Source organism: Gopherus flavomarginatus, chromosome 4 (genome assembly GCF_025201925.1).
Source record: "Gopherus flavomarginatus isolate rGopFla2 chromosome 4, rGopFla2.mat.asm, whole genome shotgun sequence".
Classification (NCBI taxonomy): Eukaryota; Metazoa; Chordata; order Testudines; family Testudinidae; genus Gopherus; species Gopherus flavomarginatus.
In genome coordinates this window covers 42,775,302-42,793,587 of record NC_066620.1, presented here as the reverse complement: position 1 = coordinate 42,793,587, position 18,286 = coordinate 42,775,302, and the positions used below count along the sequence as shown (strand labels likewise).

Genomic DNA, 18,286 nt, shown 5'->3' with positions numbered 1-18,286 from the left:
TTTTCTTGATGAACTATCATTTTTGTTGAAAACAATAGGTTCCTGTAAGGGATCCTGTGTTTTATACTGAATATTAATCCCAAGTGCCTTTCACAACGTTCCCTGAGTACTCTAGGCATAAAGGAAATAGAGATAAGCCCTATTATAGTGAAGGCATGCTGACAGCTTCTACTACAGAACTCATTCAGGCTGATTAAGCCATCTGTCATATTAGACCGAATACTGCTGGCACTGCTGTGGCCACCTGTGCATTCTCAGGCACACCCACTCACAACTTCCTGTTCTTCATATATCCCTGAATGGCTTCTACTCACCACAAGTCAGAGGGTGATGATGTGTCCTGCGGCTGCTCCTCCACCATATTGCCCTGCTCCAGATTTTTGGCCAGGGCCCTGATTCGAAGCCCATGGTGCTGCAGTTACTTGCTCCTCCCACGGCCTTAAAAGGGGGAAGGGAGTCAAGAGTAGTTTATCAGACTGACTGCTGTAATATCTGGGGGACCACCTTTTCAAAAAGTAAAAGTGGGACACATGCAGGATCCCCGCCTCCTCCGTGGCCCTGCCCTGCTCTTCCTCTCCTCCTGAAGGCCCCAGCCCCTGGCCAGGTCAGAAGCCAGAGCCAGGCTGTAGTAAGAGCCACCCGGGGAGCCCTCAAGGTTGCCAGCCCTCCAAGATTGGCCTGGAGTCTCCCAGAATCAGCATCGATCTCCCAGTGACTATTGAAAGCAATCTAGGAGATTTTAACAGACTATTTTAAGAAAATGACATTATATCATGTTGGAAAAAAAATCTCCTGGAATAACTTCAGTCAGAGTTGGCAACCCTAGGAACTCCAGACCCTGGGTGCGGGACTGGGAGTGCCCGAGAGCAGCCTCTGGCCCATGTCCCTACCCCTTGGAGTGTGCTGCCAAGAGCAGGTGGAAGGCCCGGGCTCCCTGTGTGGCTTTTACTACTCCAGCTTTGGGGCTGGCCAGGAAGCGGGGCCTTGTGGCAAGGGGGAGGAGAGATTAAGGCCCACTTCAGTCACCACCACCACCACCAGGAGGAAGCTAGTGCCACCCCTGAACCTGGGGCAGGCGCAGAGCAGCACTACAGGAAATCTGGGATAAATGCTGTCCCTGATTCATTCAGCCCAGGACTGGGACTTGAATTCTGCATTTCGAGATTGTACCGCCCAATTTGAGATGGGTGGTCACCCTAATATAAGCAGTAGTGAGCAAGGCTGAAATTTTCAAAAGAGTTTAAGGTAGGATGACCAGATGTCCTGATTTTATAGGGACAGTCCTGATATTTGGTTTTGTTTCTTATATAGACTCCTATTACCCCCTACCCTCTGTCCTGATTTTTCACACTTGCTGTCTGATCAGCTTAGTTTAAGGGGAGTTGAGTTCCTGTATCCCTTGGGCATCTTTACATAGGAAGGGAGTAGAGGCAGCTATCAGCACCACTTCTGTGATTTTACTGACTGAAAATGAAATTAGCACATTGCAAGCTATTATGAGCTAGACAATGCCTAGTCTTTACTCAGTCATGCAGGTGAATAGGAGGGAGTAAGGATTCCCCTCATCATACCCTTGTGTGGTCACATAAGGGTTACCAACTCTAGGTGCTGTGGCTCCCCACAGCACCTGGATGATCTCAACAGGGAGCATGAGTGATTATGCTGTGCCACGGCCATGGCCTCCCTCCGTGTGCAGGAGGCAGTATATGGAACTCTATATAAGGTGTTACAAATTGCTCCCCCACACCCGCTTCACCCAAGCAATATCTTTATTATAGTAAACAGATTGTCTGAGCACCCAATTTTAGAAGCCAAAGTGAGGGAGTCAGGAATTGAACCCAGGAGTCTTGAGGCAGCACCAAGCTGGAAATAGAGATAGCAATTTATAGTAAGATTGATGTATGGCTTCACTACATGAAACATACAAAGATGTGTAAAATAAATGTATATTTTGTCACACAACTGTAAATGTAAGAACTTGCAGGTGAGAAAAAAAGCTCCAGTATTTATTTGAGCCAGACGGTGGGGTGCTTGACTATAGCAAGGTTTTGCTACCTTTACAAATGGACATCATTATAAGAACTTCTTCAAAGATTTGCCAATATTGAAAGAGGCACACTTGCATACTCACAGCAGGCAGGTGGTGCTGGGTTGACAAGGTTCTGTACTTCACAAGGGAGAATTCCAGAGCTTGCTCCAACTGGCAGAAAGACAATAAACATGACAAATGTATTCCTTTTAATATGAACATTTTAGAGAGACTCTTCGAACAGTGCCTACAGTTTCATTCCTTTCATGGCATGGAATAGAATGTTCAAAATACTGTGAAATACTGAAATAAATTAAATAGCTTCTGAAGAAGAAAAAGTTGGTGGTGAAAAAGTGGTGTTTTTCTGCTGAGTTTCTGTGCATCCAGGGTCTGTGGATCTTCCAGCATGGAATAGCCTCCTTTGGAGCCACAGTACCAGATGTAGATCTGCTTATTTAAAATATGTTGCCTACTGGGGATGGGCAAAACTTCCCAAACCTTGGATCCAGACTCTGTCCAATTTCAGGGGGACTCACACATAAACCTCCAGATCCAGGCCTGCTTCTGTCCTGTGCCATCTTTTAGGGCAGCACACTCAACCTGCAGACCAATCCTGGTTCTCATAAAAAGCGTTGGGATGGTCCAATATGAGATCCACCTTACAGGTGAGTTGCTATGACCATGGGACACCCTAGAGCGACCCCATAATCCTGTCTTCCCCAGCCCCCACTCTACAACTGTGTTATTGTGTAGCTTCCCCACAGTCCTCACATCAAACATTCTTCTATCTCTAGCAATTCCTGCCTAGTTTTCATGCTGTAGCTAATTGGAATCAGTTCCAATTAATTACAAAACACATTGTCTTCAAGTAAATTAATACTCAGGGTCTCACTCTCTTTAAGTCCAAATGCTAAAACCCATGTATTAATTCAGTGGAGTTACTTCCGATTTACACCAGTGTACTGAGGCCAGAATCAGGCCCCCTGAGAACACTTGATCTTTGTCAAGGGCCAGAGGATAAAGCCAAGTTAATATCATACAGTATAGTGTAGGTAAATATTTCAATACTTAGTAGCTAAGTTTAGGGCCAGCTTAGCAATGCTTTCCGATATTCATCTAGGTAAATTTACATTTACCTTATTTTCTGATTTTCTCTTTGACCATTTGCTAATAAAATAATGTGTTTTGCACAATCTGAAATGAGTGTTGGGAGTTAGTAGGGGCAGTAATTGATAGGCAACCTGGAGAGATAAACTGTACTCTGACTTCACGCTGATTTGAAAGGCAATGTCTCTGACGTGTATATGGCAAATGGCACCTGCAACCTATGATTATCTTTATTGCTATCTCCACTGTTAGCAGACACCTTTCTGTGGTACGTTTAGATTCCTGTTTTTAGTTCCTCTTGCCTACATTTCTTCCAATGTTTTCATCATTGCAAAATCAGAACGTCTTTCCTCTGAACCTCATTTTAGGGCAGGATCAAGCAATTCATATATTAACGCAGTAATGAACAGTTTCATATGGGATCTTACTTTGAAACATCCTTGTTTTAGAGAAATAGCATATTTAAAAGCAGGATTTAAATGGAATGTTTGATTGCACTGTAAAATCAACCCCTTTGTTAGCATCCTTCTAAAGCAATTGAAAGATGTGCTTGCATACTACCAATTGTTGACCCCTGCATCTGTATTTATGCAATACACCTATAGAAGAGAGAAAGCATCTTGTTTAAATTAGGCCTGGTCTACAGTACAGAGTTCAGTCGATGCAAGGCAGCTTACGTTGACCTAACTCTGTAGGTGGCTACACTAAGGCCATGTCTACACTACCACTTATGTCTAGGGTGACCAGACAGCAAGTGTGAAAAATCGGGACGGGGTGGGGGGTAATAGGAGCTTATATAAGAAAACGACCCAAAAATCAGGACTGTCCCAATAAAATCAGGACATCTGGTCACCCTACTTATATCAGCAAAACTTACGTTGCTCAGGGGTGTGTAAATAACACACACATAACCCCCGCCGAGCAACATAAGTTTTGCCGGCATAAGTGGTAGTGTGCACTGTACAATGTCAGTGGGAGAGTGTCTCCTGACAACATAGCTATTGCCGCTTGTGGAGGTGGTTTGATTATGTTGACAGGAGAGCTCTCTCCCACCAGAACAGAGCGACTACACAAGCACTCTTTCAACTATATTGGTACAGCCGCACTGTTGTAAGCTCGCTAGAGTAGACATGGCCTTAATAAGCACGACAGCGAGAGGCAGAATGCTTATGTCAATGTAGCTAGGTTGACGCAGTGTCAGTGTCAACACTTCATTGCTTACATGGACTGTTGCTGCCTCTCAAGAACTGTCCCACAATGCCCCAAACTGACAGTTAAATCATTGCAAGTGCTCCTAGTGAGGACATGCACCACCAACATAAGGAGCATAATGTGGACATGCAAAAGCAATTTAATTACATGGATAGAATTGCTGAATTTAGTTACATAGGCCTGGTCTACACTACGCGTTTATACCGAATTTAGCAGCGTTAAACCGATTTAACCCTGCACCCATCCACACAATGAAGCCCTTTATATCGATATAAAGGGCTCTTAAAACCGATTTCTGTACTCCTCCCCGATGAGGGGAGTAATGCTGAAATCGGTATTGCCATGTCAGATTAGAGTTAGTGTGGCCGCAATTCGACGGTATTGGCCTCCGGGCAGTATCCCACAATGCACCATTGTGACTGCTCTGGAAAGCAATCTGAACTTGGATGCACTGGCCAGGTAGACAGGAAAAGCCCTGCGAACTTTTGAATTTCATTTCCTGCTTGCCCAGCGTGGAGCGCTGATCAGCACGGGACGGCCATGCAGTCCCAAATCCAAAAAGAGCTCCAGCATAGACCGTATGGGAGATACCGGATCTGATCGCTGTATGGGGAGACAAATCTGTTCTATCAGAGCTCCATTCCAGAAGATGAAATGCCAAAGCATGATAGGCAGAGGCCACAGCAGGGACTCAACACAGTGTTGTGTGACAACCGTAACGGAAAGCCAAAGAATCAAATGGATGCTCATGGAGGAAGGGAGGGGGGACTGAGGACTCGAGCTATTCCACAGTTCCTGCAGTCTCCAAAAAGTATTTGCATTCTTGGCTGAGCTCCCAATGCCTGAAGGGTCAAAAACATTGTTGCCAGTGGTTCAGGGAATATGTCGTCAATTTACCCCCCCCCTCCTGCCCTCAAAGAAAAGGGGAAAAAATTGTTTCTCGCCTCTTTTCAATGTCACCGTATGTCTACTGGATGCTGCTAGTAGACGGGGTGCTGCAGTGCTAAACAGCAGCATCCTCTCCCCTCCCCTCCCCGGTGACAGATAGTACAGTACAAAATGACTGATAGCCGTCCTCGTCATTATCCTGTGAGTGCTCCTGGCTGGACTCGGTGAGGTCGGCCGGGGGCGCCAGGGCAAAAATGGGAAAGACTCCTGGTCATTCCCTTTAAGCTTTGTGTCCTGGAGATTCAGTTCTGGCAGATGGTGCAATAGGGCTGGTAACTGTCCTCATCATAGCAGCGGGAGGCTGAGCTCCTCTCCCCCCAACCTTTTAATGAGTAATGGAGATGTCCTGCCTGGAATATCATAGCAGCTGGAGGCTGCCTCCCCCTCATTTTATCTCACTAAAAAGTCAATGTTTCTTATTCCTGCATTCTTTATTCCTGCATTCTTTTATTACTTCATCACACAAATGGGGGGATAACTGCCATGGTAGCCCAGGAGGGGTGTGGGAGGAGGGAAGCAACTGGTGGGGTTGTTGCAGGGGCACCCCCTAGAATGGCATGCAGCTTATTTCTGCAGGATCTCTGGGGCTCTGACCTGGAGCGGCTGTGCTCTCTGGTTCTCTAGTAGACTTGCCTCATATTCTAAGCAGGACTGACTCTATTTTAGACAAAACATAAAGAAGGGAATGACTTGGGAAGTCATTCCCATTTTTGTCCATGAGCCCCTGGCTGACCTCAGCAAGGCCAGCCAGGAGCATCCATGACAGCAGCAGATGGTATAATATGACTGCTAACCGTCATCGCCAATTTCCAAAGCAGCAGACGGTGCAATGGGGCTGGCAACCATCTCTGCTACCTTGCAAAGGCAAATTAATGCTGCTGTGTAGCACTGCAGTACCGCGTCTGTCAGCAGCATCCAGTACACATACAGTGACAGTGAAAAAAGGATAAACGGGCTCCATGATTACCATGCTATGGTGTCTGCCAGGGCAATCCAGAGAAAAAGGGCGTGAAATGATTGTCTGCCATTGCTTTCATGGAGAAAGGATTGAGTGACGACATTTACCCAGAATCACCCACGACACTGTTTTTGCACCATCCTGCATTGGGATCTCAACCCAGAATTCCAATGGCGGGGGGAGACTGCGGGAACTATGGGATAGCTATGGGATAGCTACTCACAATGCAACGCTCGGGAAATCGACACTAGCCTCGGTACATGGACGTACACTGCCGAATTAATGTGCTTAGTGTGGCTGCATGCGCTCGACTTTATACAATCTGTTTTACAAAACCGGTTTATGTAAAATCAGAATAATCCCGTAGTGTAGACATATCCATAGATAGAACTACTGAATTCAGGCTGTGACAGCTCTACGAAGGTAAATGATCATCATTTAACATGTTTTAGCTTAAAGGCTTATAACAACAATAAGAAAATGCCAAAGAGGTGGGTGATTATCCTGAGATAATCACACTTCTGAGCATTGTAGAATTTAGCTACTCCTCCCTCTTCCCCCAACACCCCAGGGTGTGATTATTTCATTATAACTTCATTCTCTGGTGTGCATTCATGCCAAAATGTTAGAAGCCAGAGTTTGCATTCTAATTAAAATGCGTCTTGTTTTCATGTGTCCTCAGGAGTGTCGGTGTTGGGTTTTCTGCTGTAAAATCTGGAATAATATTGAGAGGCTCTTTTGGAAACAAAGCAAAATGTTAATGCAAGGCAAGTAATAATGCCAGTTACAAGTTTGTCTCCTTCCCACTCCTGTCCAAACACGCCAGTATTTTAACAAGTAATGTAAATAGGATTATTTTTGACTTTGCTACAGACTTGGTGTCTCCTTAGTAAGTCACAATCTTTTGGTGTCTCTGTTTCCCATCTGTAAACTGGAGAAAATAATTCTGACCTACCTCATAAGGTGCTGTGAGGATAAGTTACTAATGTATGTCAGAGACGCCTGAAGATTACAGTACTACAGAAAAGCCTATACAATTTTTCTCAGAGTGAAAGCTTTCAAAAGCAGGGACTGTGTGTGTCCCTGTTTGTACAAAGCTTTGTCCAACAGGACCTGACAGGGACCTCTGAGTGCTATGATAATATAAATAATGAATATTACTAATAATAAATTAATAGTTTGTAGTATGTCTTGGAATTAGATTGTAAGTTTCTGAGGCAATGGACTTCATCTTCCTACATGTTTGTAAAGTACCATGTGCATTTATGATGCAATATAATTAATATTCACACAGAATTCAGCTCTAACTTTGTTTTAGGGGATGACATTTCAAATCCTATTAATTTAAGAGAGCCCTTGGAAATTTCTATCCAGATGCTATATTTACCATTAAGGACAACAACTTTCCTGGAGGGGAAAAAAGCTTTATTTACAGGAATATAGGAGTTTATCAATGATCTGATGAGTGAGTATGACAGGCTCTCTCTCCTTTTTTACTGGTTACCAAGGTAGCAAGATTATTAAGTATAAAATCATCTCTTCTTAGCAATAAGTAATGCAACATAGAACAAAGTGCCTTCTGCTGACTGCTCCTCTCAGAATCCTCCCAAAAGGGCATTGACAGATAGTGAGCACTATCTTAAGCACCACCCAGGCTTGGCCTGAAGTAGGCAGAAAAATGTATTCTGATTAACAGAGCAATTCAAGCCCATTTCTTAGGGCTACAACACTGGACTCTCCCTTCTTGGTAGAGTGATCAGATGCCCCGATTTTATAGGGACAGTCCCAATATTCGGGGCTTTGTCTTATATAGGCACCTATTACCCCCGACCCTCTGTCCCAATTTTTCACACTTGCTATCTGGTCACCCTACTTGGCCTCTCATTATCTACATGCTCCTTTTTACCTCTCTGGGACCAGCTGCTCCAAGCCCTCTGTGTGAAACCTCCATATGGCCCATGACTAGGAGCCCTACAAAACCTTCGACCTAAATTGTTTAAGGCAATGCTCACACCACTGGGGTTTCAGCTGAGTAATGCACCAGGATTTGGAGTATTTATCTTGCCACTGTCAAAAATCCAGTTTCTTTCACTTCTGAGCAAGTGTCATAGCTCTAGCAAAATCAGTAAATGTGGAGCAGACAACCAGGCCCTGGAATTTCTTCCATTTTCTCAGAAGTGAATACATGGATAACAGTCACTGCCCCTCCCCATCTGTGTAACCAGGGCACTTTGTCTTTTGGCACACTCCTCATCTAGCTGTGGATCTTAGAATCTAGCTAGTTTCTGAAGAGGAGCATCAGTATCCTCCAGTATATGACCAGGGACTTTAGCCTGAGGCGTTAGTGTGGCATAGCTCCTTCAGAAAGAACATGCTGCTCTTATAAAGTTGAGATGTCTTTTGGAACGATCCAGAAGATACCATGGCTTTGCACAGTGTCTCTTCTCAGAAGTAAACCACAAAGGACCAATGAATGGAAAGGTGTGTGCTGGATACCAGAGAAAGAGTGGAAGGAAATGGGTGAGAATTAGGGACTGCAACAAAGAGAATGATGGTTAGAATGGAGGCAAGATCTTACCTGGTTTCTTTCTGAAAGGAAAGCTGAGCAGAGGGGCAGTTGGCAGATGTTGGATAGCCTTTTTCTCGAGCAATGCTTCTTCAAGGAGTCTGTGCTCTTAAGACCATCGCACCAGAACATGAGTGCTGGGGTGAAACAGATCATTGCCAACTAGGGATACCGCTTCTAAGGCCTCTCAAAGGGTTCCCTGTAGTTTTTTCTTTTTTGGCTAGAGTGTTTTTAGGGTCTCCTTCCAACTGTGGCTTTTGCCAGAAAAGTCACTGGTCCTTCCTCTGGGAGCCACACTCCACTATCTATGATAGTATAGAAGGTGGGTAAGCTTTGTCTTTTGGATTGGTCCTGAGTCTTGCAACTCCGATCACTTCCTTGAAAGAAGGGTAGAGGGGCAAGCTGGACTCTCAGAATTGGAAGGTAGGATCAGATGGCCAAAAAGTGCCTCCTGTGGTTCGTTTGTTTCCTGAGCAAGGCATGAGCTGCCCCTCCTATTCATATGGTTAAAGAGGTCAGAAGGAAAGGAGCTTTCAAATACATGGAGCTGGCTTTTATGTTCTAATGAAGAGAGAGAGAGAGACGCTCTCACAGTGCAAGAAGAGCGAAACAAGGCATTGGGTAGAAATCACTCATATTTACTTTAATTTTTAGGTTTTGTACTTGGACCTGGTCACCACCAGTGTAGAAAGGGGCTGTTCATGTTAAAGAGAAGGTTGTTCTACTGGGTTTCAGGACAGAAAGGACTCATTTTGGCACCATCACTGATAACAGTGACTCATTTAGTGTATTTCCTTTCAATCCACTCAGGGCTCCTGGAAACCTGCAGGGTCAGAGAGGAACCCTGCCAAATCAGAAATGACGTATTTAAAACATCTGATAGACTTTCTCCTGCATAAGACTTTCCCTGCTAGAAGTTATTTTGAGCAGTATGCCCAAGGTGCTGCCTAAGCTACCCAGGAGCAAAATGCAAAGAAGAAAGGACAGGGCTTAGGTCTAGAGTCTCAAAGGTGTTTAGGTGTCTAAGTCCCATTGATCTGAGCTTTAGGTGCCTGCTTGATACTCCGCACGGAAGTGCCTCTTTATGCTCAAGATTCTCAGCTGTGAAGCCTCTCCTAGAGTTAGGGGCCTAAGCCAGCTGTCCTTTCACATAAAAAACAGAGACACATCCTACTGTAACCAAGAACCCAACCATTTTTGTAACGTGCCTTGGGAGGAAAGAAACATAGGAAGGCCACTGACTTTTTGGCAGTGGCTGGTCTACTGAGTTTCATGGGCTTCTTCATTTTCTGGTTGCAGCCACAGCACTTTCAACTGCTCCCTGGGCTTTGCCTCAGGGGCACCATGTTTGGGCACCAGTCAAAAGCAGCATGGTCCAGGTCAGAGAAGACGGTTTCTATGGCAGAGCTACACTTGCTCCCAGAACTCCTGCAGAGAGACACGTGGTGTGGTCAGGTTGCTATGACTTAGAAGGATCCCTTCCCAGTCTATACCTCCTATAAGAAACCCACAGCTGAATGACTGTCTGATTCTCAATGTATTCTAGAGGAAGGATCTTCACTCCAGCTGAAATGCAGTGGATGAAGAAGCCATTGCATTTTCTGTCACGTTGTTAGGTATAAGTCACATCTGCCATGGTAACCAGTAATAGACCACCACTTTCCAAACACAGCCTCTAATAATTACAAATAATCAGAATGTCTCCCAATTACCTGTGATAAATCTGTAAAGACTTGTGGAAACAGATACAGACAGCTTGTGTTAGAGGATTCTTCTAGATCATTAGCGTATAGCTACTACTCAGCAGGAGACTGAAAAATCACCAGTGCCACCAGGATTCTTTTGGGTTCTGGAAGTTTTATCCTTTCCACATGGACTTAAGGAAAGTATGGATCACTGGTGGTTAATATCTTTTGCTAGTAAGGCAATGCTCCTGTTTTCTTAACTCTTCCGCCTGAGGGGCTTTGTTACTTCTTTCTTTATGTGGCTTCAGCCCATTATTCTCAGCGGCCTCTCCTCCATTTCTAAAATATCAATATTAGGCTCAAGCTTCATTTTCTCATACAAAAACTGGACACTGTTACATTTATTCAGTCATGACTCTAAGGCAGATTTTCTTGGAACATCTGAGCCTTTGAAATATTTTATTGGAAAACAAGTGAACTTTTTTTTTATTTTATCATTTAAGATCAGTACATGAAAAACAAATTTGGGGAAATGGAAAGAAAAGGAAATTTGACATATCCTGTGGTGGGAAGAGGAGATAGAGGGAGAAAGGGGGCCTTTATCTCTCCTCTTCACAAGGAAAGTGGACTTTGTGATTTTGAATAGGTGTAGGAATTGGAAAAAAAACAGGGGAATTCATAGGTATGCAGTTCTAATGGTTAGGAAGTCAAAACAGCTGTTATTGCAGTCCATAGGAGTGGCTGTCCCTATAGGATAAAGGGTGCATTTCATCACCAAATACTTATTTCTTTATTTTTTGTCAGCTTCCAGCATTTCATGCAATATGGTTTTACTGGGGGAGGAAGGGTTAACTTAAATTATCTTCTTTTACAAATTAGAAATAAAACAGTATAGCAGTTAATATGCAACTAAGTAGTAAAAGGTTGCCATATTTCATAAAAGCAGATATTGGTGATTATTCTTTGTAAAAGTCTACTATCTGGCCATTAGCATAGTTCTGAGGTTTAGAGACTGTTCGACCAGATGTCTGCTTCAAAAGGTACAAGTTGAGGTTGGAAACTGAATGCTTTGAAACATTTCACCAGGCCTCCTAATAAAAGATGAAATAAGACTTTCAAATCTGAAACATTTCAATGTTTGTATTGGTGTATTTATTCCACAGTAAAAATAAACAGTACTTCAATTTAAAAATAAATTTGACAAAAAGGACAAAAGGACAAAAACTAGTATAGTTGGTGTTACAATACAGAAGTTTGTCTAAGTTTAACATTGCTACCAGCAGCTGTGTTCTTAGGTGGTATTAGATTTGGACACCATAACCCTGTCATATTACTCACTGAAAGTACAAATTTAAGTTACCATGTTTCCATCATTAATGCTATATGAGCATTTGGAAGAATCTCTGTGCTGTACCTGCTAATGTGAATTCTTAGTGAACATGAATGAAAAGAAAAATAGACTTGTCATCAAATAGTAAATTACACAAATCACTTATTGCTTCTGCAAACCCGTAGTACCCTACAATGCCCCCCGCCCCCTTTTCCTTACCCTTGAGAGAATGTGGATGTTAAGGCATAGCTTGACACAATTAAGTTTTCATTTCCAATTTAATGTTGTTGAAAGGCAGGTGGCAAGTTTTACCACCCTAAAGTGCTCAGAGGCTGTTGTAAGACAATTGTTTGTCTGGTTTACATTGGGGTGGGAAAGAAGACTGGAGACCTGACAAGCAAAAACACATTGACTTTCACTCTTAAATATTAACTTTGATATTTATCTTGCTTTCCAGTGCATTAGAAGGTAACCATTTTCAAAACATTTTCTTTAATGTCTTTATTTGAAGAATTCACAACATACAATCACAGGATTAAGTAGTAAATACAAAGGGGTAGTACCCAACTGTTCCTTCAGTGAAATGTTGAATCAGTCCCATTAGTTATGGTTCATTCACTTCTTGGATTTTGGTTGTGAGGCCATGTAGAGAGCTATCAAACAGTAGATGGTCCCTCCTATTGTTAGAGCCATAGTGGTCCGATATAGCAGCTGATCAGGAACTCCTCGTTTCAGATGTACTGGCAATCCATCAGCCTTCTTTGAGAGAAGAAAAAGACAGCAAATGAAAAAACGTTGAGTGTATGCTGATCACCACAAACAAGCTACTGCAACTAAAATAAGGATAATGAGAGAATTGGACAGGGTAAAGAAAAACCTCCACGAACCTCTATGTAACTAATCCTCCAACAGAATTTAGGGTTTCTTCCTGTAGCTGCACAAAGGCAAGAGCAGGCTTTTTATTATATGCACCTTGCAAATTGTAGGCACGAACATGCCTTGGAATATTTTCTCAAAATCCTTTATCATAAAAGGCACCTGACTGAAAAGTGTCAGTAACTAGAGAATGGGAGAGGATTTGCATAAATCAAATGTTGTTCACCAATTCAGCATTACACGTGCAAATAAAAAAAGGCGTGCAAGAGAGAACTGTGCACATTTTAAAAAGCACAACCCCTTGTCATTCTCATAAAAAACAGAATGTTATATGAGGTTTTGTTCTTTAAAATTAGAGAACTCCTATAAAAATATGAACTCCACTCATCAGTTCCTCCCAAACAAGTTGTTAATCCACAGAGATAAACACAAAGACTCTGGAGGACACTACATATACCCTTATTCCATAGGTTCTGAGCACCAATAAACATTTACATAGCAGTTTATAAACAATTTAAAATTACTCAACACCAAACAAACCAGGGATCATCCAGTTTGTTCCTTGCATTCAGACACTTTGTTGGATCATAAGCATGTCATATGTTGCAAGAAAGAAAACATATTTACAACTGACTTGAATGTGATAAGCACATGTAGCAGTGCGAAGAAAGGAGATCTGAGGTCTCTCTCCTTTCTAGGAAATGTCCTGCCAATACAAGGATTCCTGTGCAGGGTCTCAAGGTACTGAGACCATGAATTAAACAAGCTACAAACATTCAACTATAGGATGTTATGAAAATTACTATAAACCCTTTCAGAAAAAGTTTCACATATTTACATCCTTTGGACCAAATGTTGCAGAATTTGAGTTACATCAATGCATGCCCTCTGATGGCATTGCACAGGTGCAATGAAGGGCAGAATATGGCCCACTATCTTCAATCCTTTTTATTTACATTTGCTCTTAATAAAGCTTTTCTTCTTACCTGAAATAGCTTCTGGAGGTCCGGCACCTTGTTCTTGCCCAAAGAAGAAACAGCTGCTGGCGAATCGGAGGCAAGTTTAGTTGGTGTTCCAAAAATCAGAGTTGGCGATTCTGTGGATGCCAGTGGCTTCAGTCCCTGAAAATGGAGATTAAATGTTGAGTACCTGGATATTTAACAGCTGAAAAGAATGTACTGCTAATCATGTTCCAAGCAAACAAATTACCAAAGCTAAGATGAAAAAGCATTATGGAGAGACAGCTAACCTGGCTACAGCCCCCCTACCAAACAAACAAACAAAGACATCCAGTTACAAATATATTGGAAGTGACTGTCAAATTTCTCAGCTAGCTTTGGCTCAGGACTTGACAAATTCACTTACCATTTGTAAGTAAACAACTTTCCATGGTGAATGAGATTCTCCAAGTTTTTTTCAGAAGTTTCTAGCCCTTATTGCAGAGAGGGCCTTCCAAATGTGAAATTAAAGTCAACTAAAGTAGTGTTTCCCTGAAATGGTAGTCAGCCTGAAATAAAAGTGAAGAGTGCCTCAAGGCCCAAATCCTACCCCAATGCACTGCCTGAACAGCAGGGGAATTCCTCAGACATCTGGGGGGAAATAACTGACAAACAAAGACCGACCTAATGATTGCCGCAGGCAGTGGCACACACCTTAAATGAAGGTGTGGCAATAGGCTGGGGGAAATGACTAGAACCATCTCCACTTTGTACAGGTACAGCAGGTGCTGCTGGATAAGAGAGGACACTATTAAGCAGGAATAATCACCTCCTCCAGCACTCAGCTGGTACTGCTTCTGCTGCTATTCCCTCAAGTCTCTACTGACTGAGCTATGATTTGAAATAAAGGTTTAAATTATGTACTCTGATTTGATACCATAAATCCTATTTATTGGAGAGGTTTCCAGGTACACTACTCAAAGTTATGGTTCCCCCAGCAACTGTAAGGCAGCCTGCTTGCATATTTCTCTATATTTATTACTACACATGGAGTTAAGTTATGCCTTCATGTGTGTGCAGTGTCATAAGATATGGCTTTCGCAGTAACCCTAAGTTTTCTGATTTATCCACAAAAATGGAGAAATATGCATTAATGCAACAGTGATGCTGAGATTTTAGTTTGATAGTATTTAAATTCAGAGTAATGCAAACACTGATTCAATGCAGTGGGCAAAGTTCTGGCCCCAATGAAATCAATGGAAATTTTGCGACTGACTTCACAGAGCTCAGTATTTCACCGTAGGGTTTAGTTCTAAAAGATGCTTGAGATTTTTGTAGTGCATTTAGTAAAATACTAAATTACAATATATAGTGGAGGACTTTATCATTTTCTCTGTTAATAAACCAAATTATGTTACATGAAAGGCATTAGTCTTCATTCAAGAATAAAATCAAATGCAAATCTAAAGTTTTAGAAGTAACTGAGTAAACTGTTTTGAAAACTGGCTAAAAAAATCTTTTAGCCTGAGAACAACCATGAGACATCTCACAGTAATTCTCAGATGTTAAAAACTCCTAAAGATAATGAAATGGTCTTAATCATGACTAAGACGACCATTTCACTATCATCCATTACCTTTAGGAGCTTTTTCTACTATGATGCGAAGTATTTAGTGTAATAAAAGCATTTAGATTTGCATAATGAATAGGTTACTACATCAAAACATCTTGTGATCTTTCTCCCTTGTATTAACAAATTACTTTTCAGTTGTCTATTCGAGTCGCTCTTATATTCTGGAGCCTTCCCAATCACAAAAGAAATGCTGTATTACACAAATTAGAAACTAAATGGATGACAATCTATTACAAGTGATGCAGTCTAACAAACTGAACTCCCATGGACTTCCCACACAGGTAATGTTACACCATACTTAACCAGCTGGTGACTTAACCAGCTGTAACAGTCCTCCTCACCCTTTGCTCTAACAGTCTGGAAACTTTCATCTCTCCCTCCAGCACTTCCTTTTTAAAATTTTACCTTAAAATTCAGATGGTTATCCTTCATTGGGAGTAAGCCATCCCCAAGCCACCTCCCCACACTTACTGGACCCCCTCCAGTTCCTCCTCACTGCAAGTAATCTGCTCCTTTCCTACTTAGATTTTAGACTGTCATTACTATTATCTACTATATAAAAACAGAATTGTGCTGTATGCACTGAGGTCATAGTACATTGCAAGCCATTTCAATAAGTGATCACCATCCATCCCGAATTCTTCATCCCATGCCTATCTACCAATATGTATCTTTATTGGTTAATAAAAAAAATAGAGCTTTCACAGTAGATCACTTTAAAAAAAAAACACTTGCATTTTAAACCATTGCCACCCATTGTGCACTGTATAGAGTTTTGATTAGGCTAGTAAGACATCCATACTTACTATGAGTTACTGTGTAGCTGTTAAAGTTTTAAAGACACATCATGCACGGAGGTTCTCTTTTTTATTGCACCAATAAGGACATACATCAAAATATTTTCAAGTAATAAAGGAAATTCAGACCTGACTTTCCCCTAGAATGACACTTAATCCAAGGTCATGGATCAGAAAAGTGGTGACAAAGTCACTCAATACTGACAAACAAGCTTAATTTGCCTTAGCCTCTCTTCACATTATTTTTTTGTTATTGGAGTTAGTCAAGAATGTATCAAAAAGCAAGGTCAGTGGTATTTTCACAGTTTTACAGAAGAAAGAGAAACCAGGACTGGGAATTTAGGTGAGGTGGGGGGTAAAACTGGAACAGGATGAGGGGAAGGAGGGGAGACTGATCTGATCAGGTGCACAGTGTGAAATGGAATAGCTGGGCAAAGACTGGATCAAGGAGCTGACAGAGGGAGATTAGAACTGCGAACCAGTGAGAATGTTGAAGTGGGGAAAGGGTGCTGCGCAAAAATATATACATTTAATTATATATTCACATATTATCATGAATATGTACAAGAGAAGTGAATTAACATCCAAACTGATGTGGTCATATGTGGGCTGATTAGATCTTTCATATTGCAACAGTATCCAAAACACGTTCCAATATCCATAATTAAAAAGCAATAAAAACCATAATGTACTTAAAACAAATGCCACTGAATTATGTCCACTTTTCAGCATTACTCTCCATTTTCAACATTCTGCTATATAGTCAAAGAAAGTCTTTACAGCAGAGCTGCTAAAGCTGCCACTCTAGGATTTAGTCAAGGTGTCAGATGGTCAGTACATGCAGCTTTAGGATGAACTTTTGTCTCATTTGCCCACAGCCTCATGCTGTTTGCATTTTGTTAACACAATGCAGATAAGGGTGTAGAATATTTCTTTAATACACGACACCACACATTCAGAGAGAGAGAGAGAGAGAGAGAGAGAGAGAGAGAGAGAGAGAGAGAGACTCGCTCAAAGTGAATTAGATTGAGGGGGAAGGGAAGAAGATACATGGCTCATAGTTTATGCTTGAAAAAAAAAACAAATTAAGTTAAACTATTACAGAATGTTTTTAAAAAGAGGCATTTATGAATTCACTAACCCTTAACACCTATCATATAAATAACAATTCCTTACGCTGTAGAAAGAGCGTGTGTTCCAGAGGCTGAGCACAAACTATTAACTGAGATTACATTTACATTCTGACAAGGTTAATGTATGTGCATTTTTAGACAGGATCATTCCTAATTGCTGTTTGTTCATTTATCAAGCCTATGTCAATCAACAGCAAAATTTCTGAATACATTTGTCACAAATTCAGGAATATCAAAACTAGTCTATACTAGGAAATGTTTGCTAGTATAGAAATGTCTCAAAAAATGAACCTATTCCACCACCAACCTTGACGCTGTTATACTGAAAAGTTTCTAAGTGTAGACCTGGCCTAAAACTATTTGAAAGTAGTCCCACTATTGATCTCAAAGGTCACTCCATTTCCCTCCATTAAGATTCTCAATGGAAAGTGGCCAAACAGCACACCTGTCCACTGTAACTGAATGCACATCACTGGCAGAAAGTCAGGTGTCTACAACTGACTGAGAACCACAAGCAACATCTTCTCTATGATTATCTTTGTGCTACTGGCATGGCGAGCTGAGAAAATGAAATCAGTTTTGCCCAACCATTCCTTAAGGCAGATTTCGTTGTATGTATGACACTAAGGGCTTGTGTACACTGGCACTTACAGCGCTGATACTTTCTCAATCAGGGGTGTGAAAAAAAATACACCTCTGAACACAGCAAGGTTCAGCGCTGTAAGGAGCCAGTGTAAACAGCGCACCAGCGCTTATATCTCTTGTGGATAGCATATCTCTTTTTTTAGAGCGCTGGTAGAGCTCTCTCCCAGCACTGTGCCGTGACTATACAAGCCACGTTAAACGCTACCATTGCAGCGCTTTACCATTGACAGTGTAGACTAGCCCTAAGTATCGTGTTAACGCACTGTTCATGTTGTATATATCAGGGGTTCTCAACTTTTTTTTTTTTTAATCTAGAGCCCCCCTCCCCCCCAACAAGCTACAAAAACTCCAGGACACAGTAGGGGTTTGGGTATGGGTTCCCCAGGGAAGGTTTTGGGGTAACAGAAAGTGTGCCAGACACTAAATTCT

The 18,286-nt window shown here is 41.9% G+C and overlaps 1 protein-coding gene across 6 annotated transcripts in view; it reads right to left on the bottom strand.

The window, feature by feature from the left end:
* The window catches only part of LOC127050232 (cytochrome c oxidase subunit 7A-related protein, mitochondrial), a 162,253-nt gene that overhangs the window by 131,607 nt on the left and 12,360 nt on the right, over nucleotides 1-18,286 (bottom strand). For 3 of the 6 annotated variants that reach the window (XM_050951953.1, XM_050951954.1, XM_050951955.1), the window contains exons 2-4: nucleotides 13,698-13,832; nucleotides 2,132-2,200; nucleotides 315-438 (exon numbers count right to left, since the gene is read on the bottom strand). In XM_050951953.1, the coding sequence (XP_050807910.1) occupies nucleotides 315-438; nucleotides 2,132-2,200; nucleotides 13,698-13,832 (328 nt within the window). Of the gene's footprint in view, nucleotides 1-314; nucleotides 439-1,751; nucleotides 1,864-2,131; nucleotides 2,201-11,630; nucleotides 12,595-12,722; nucleotides 12,770-13,697; nucleotides 13,833-18,286 lie in introns of those variants that run through there. The other 3 variants (XM_050951957.1, XM_050951959.1, XM_050951958.1) reach the window with 3 other exon arrangements.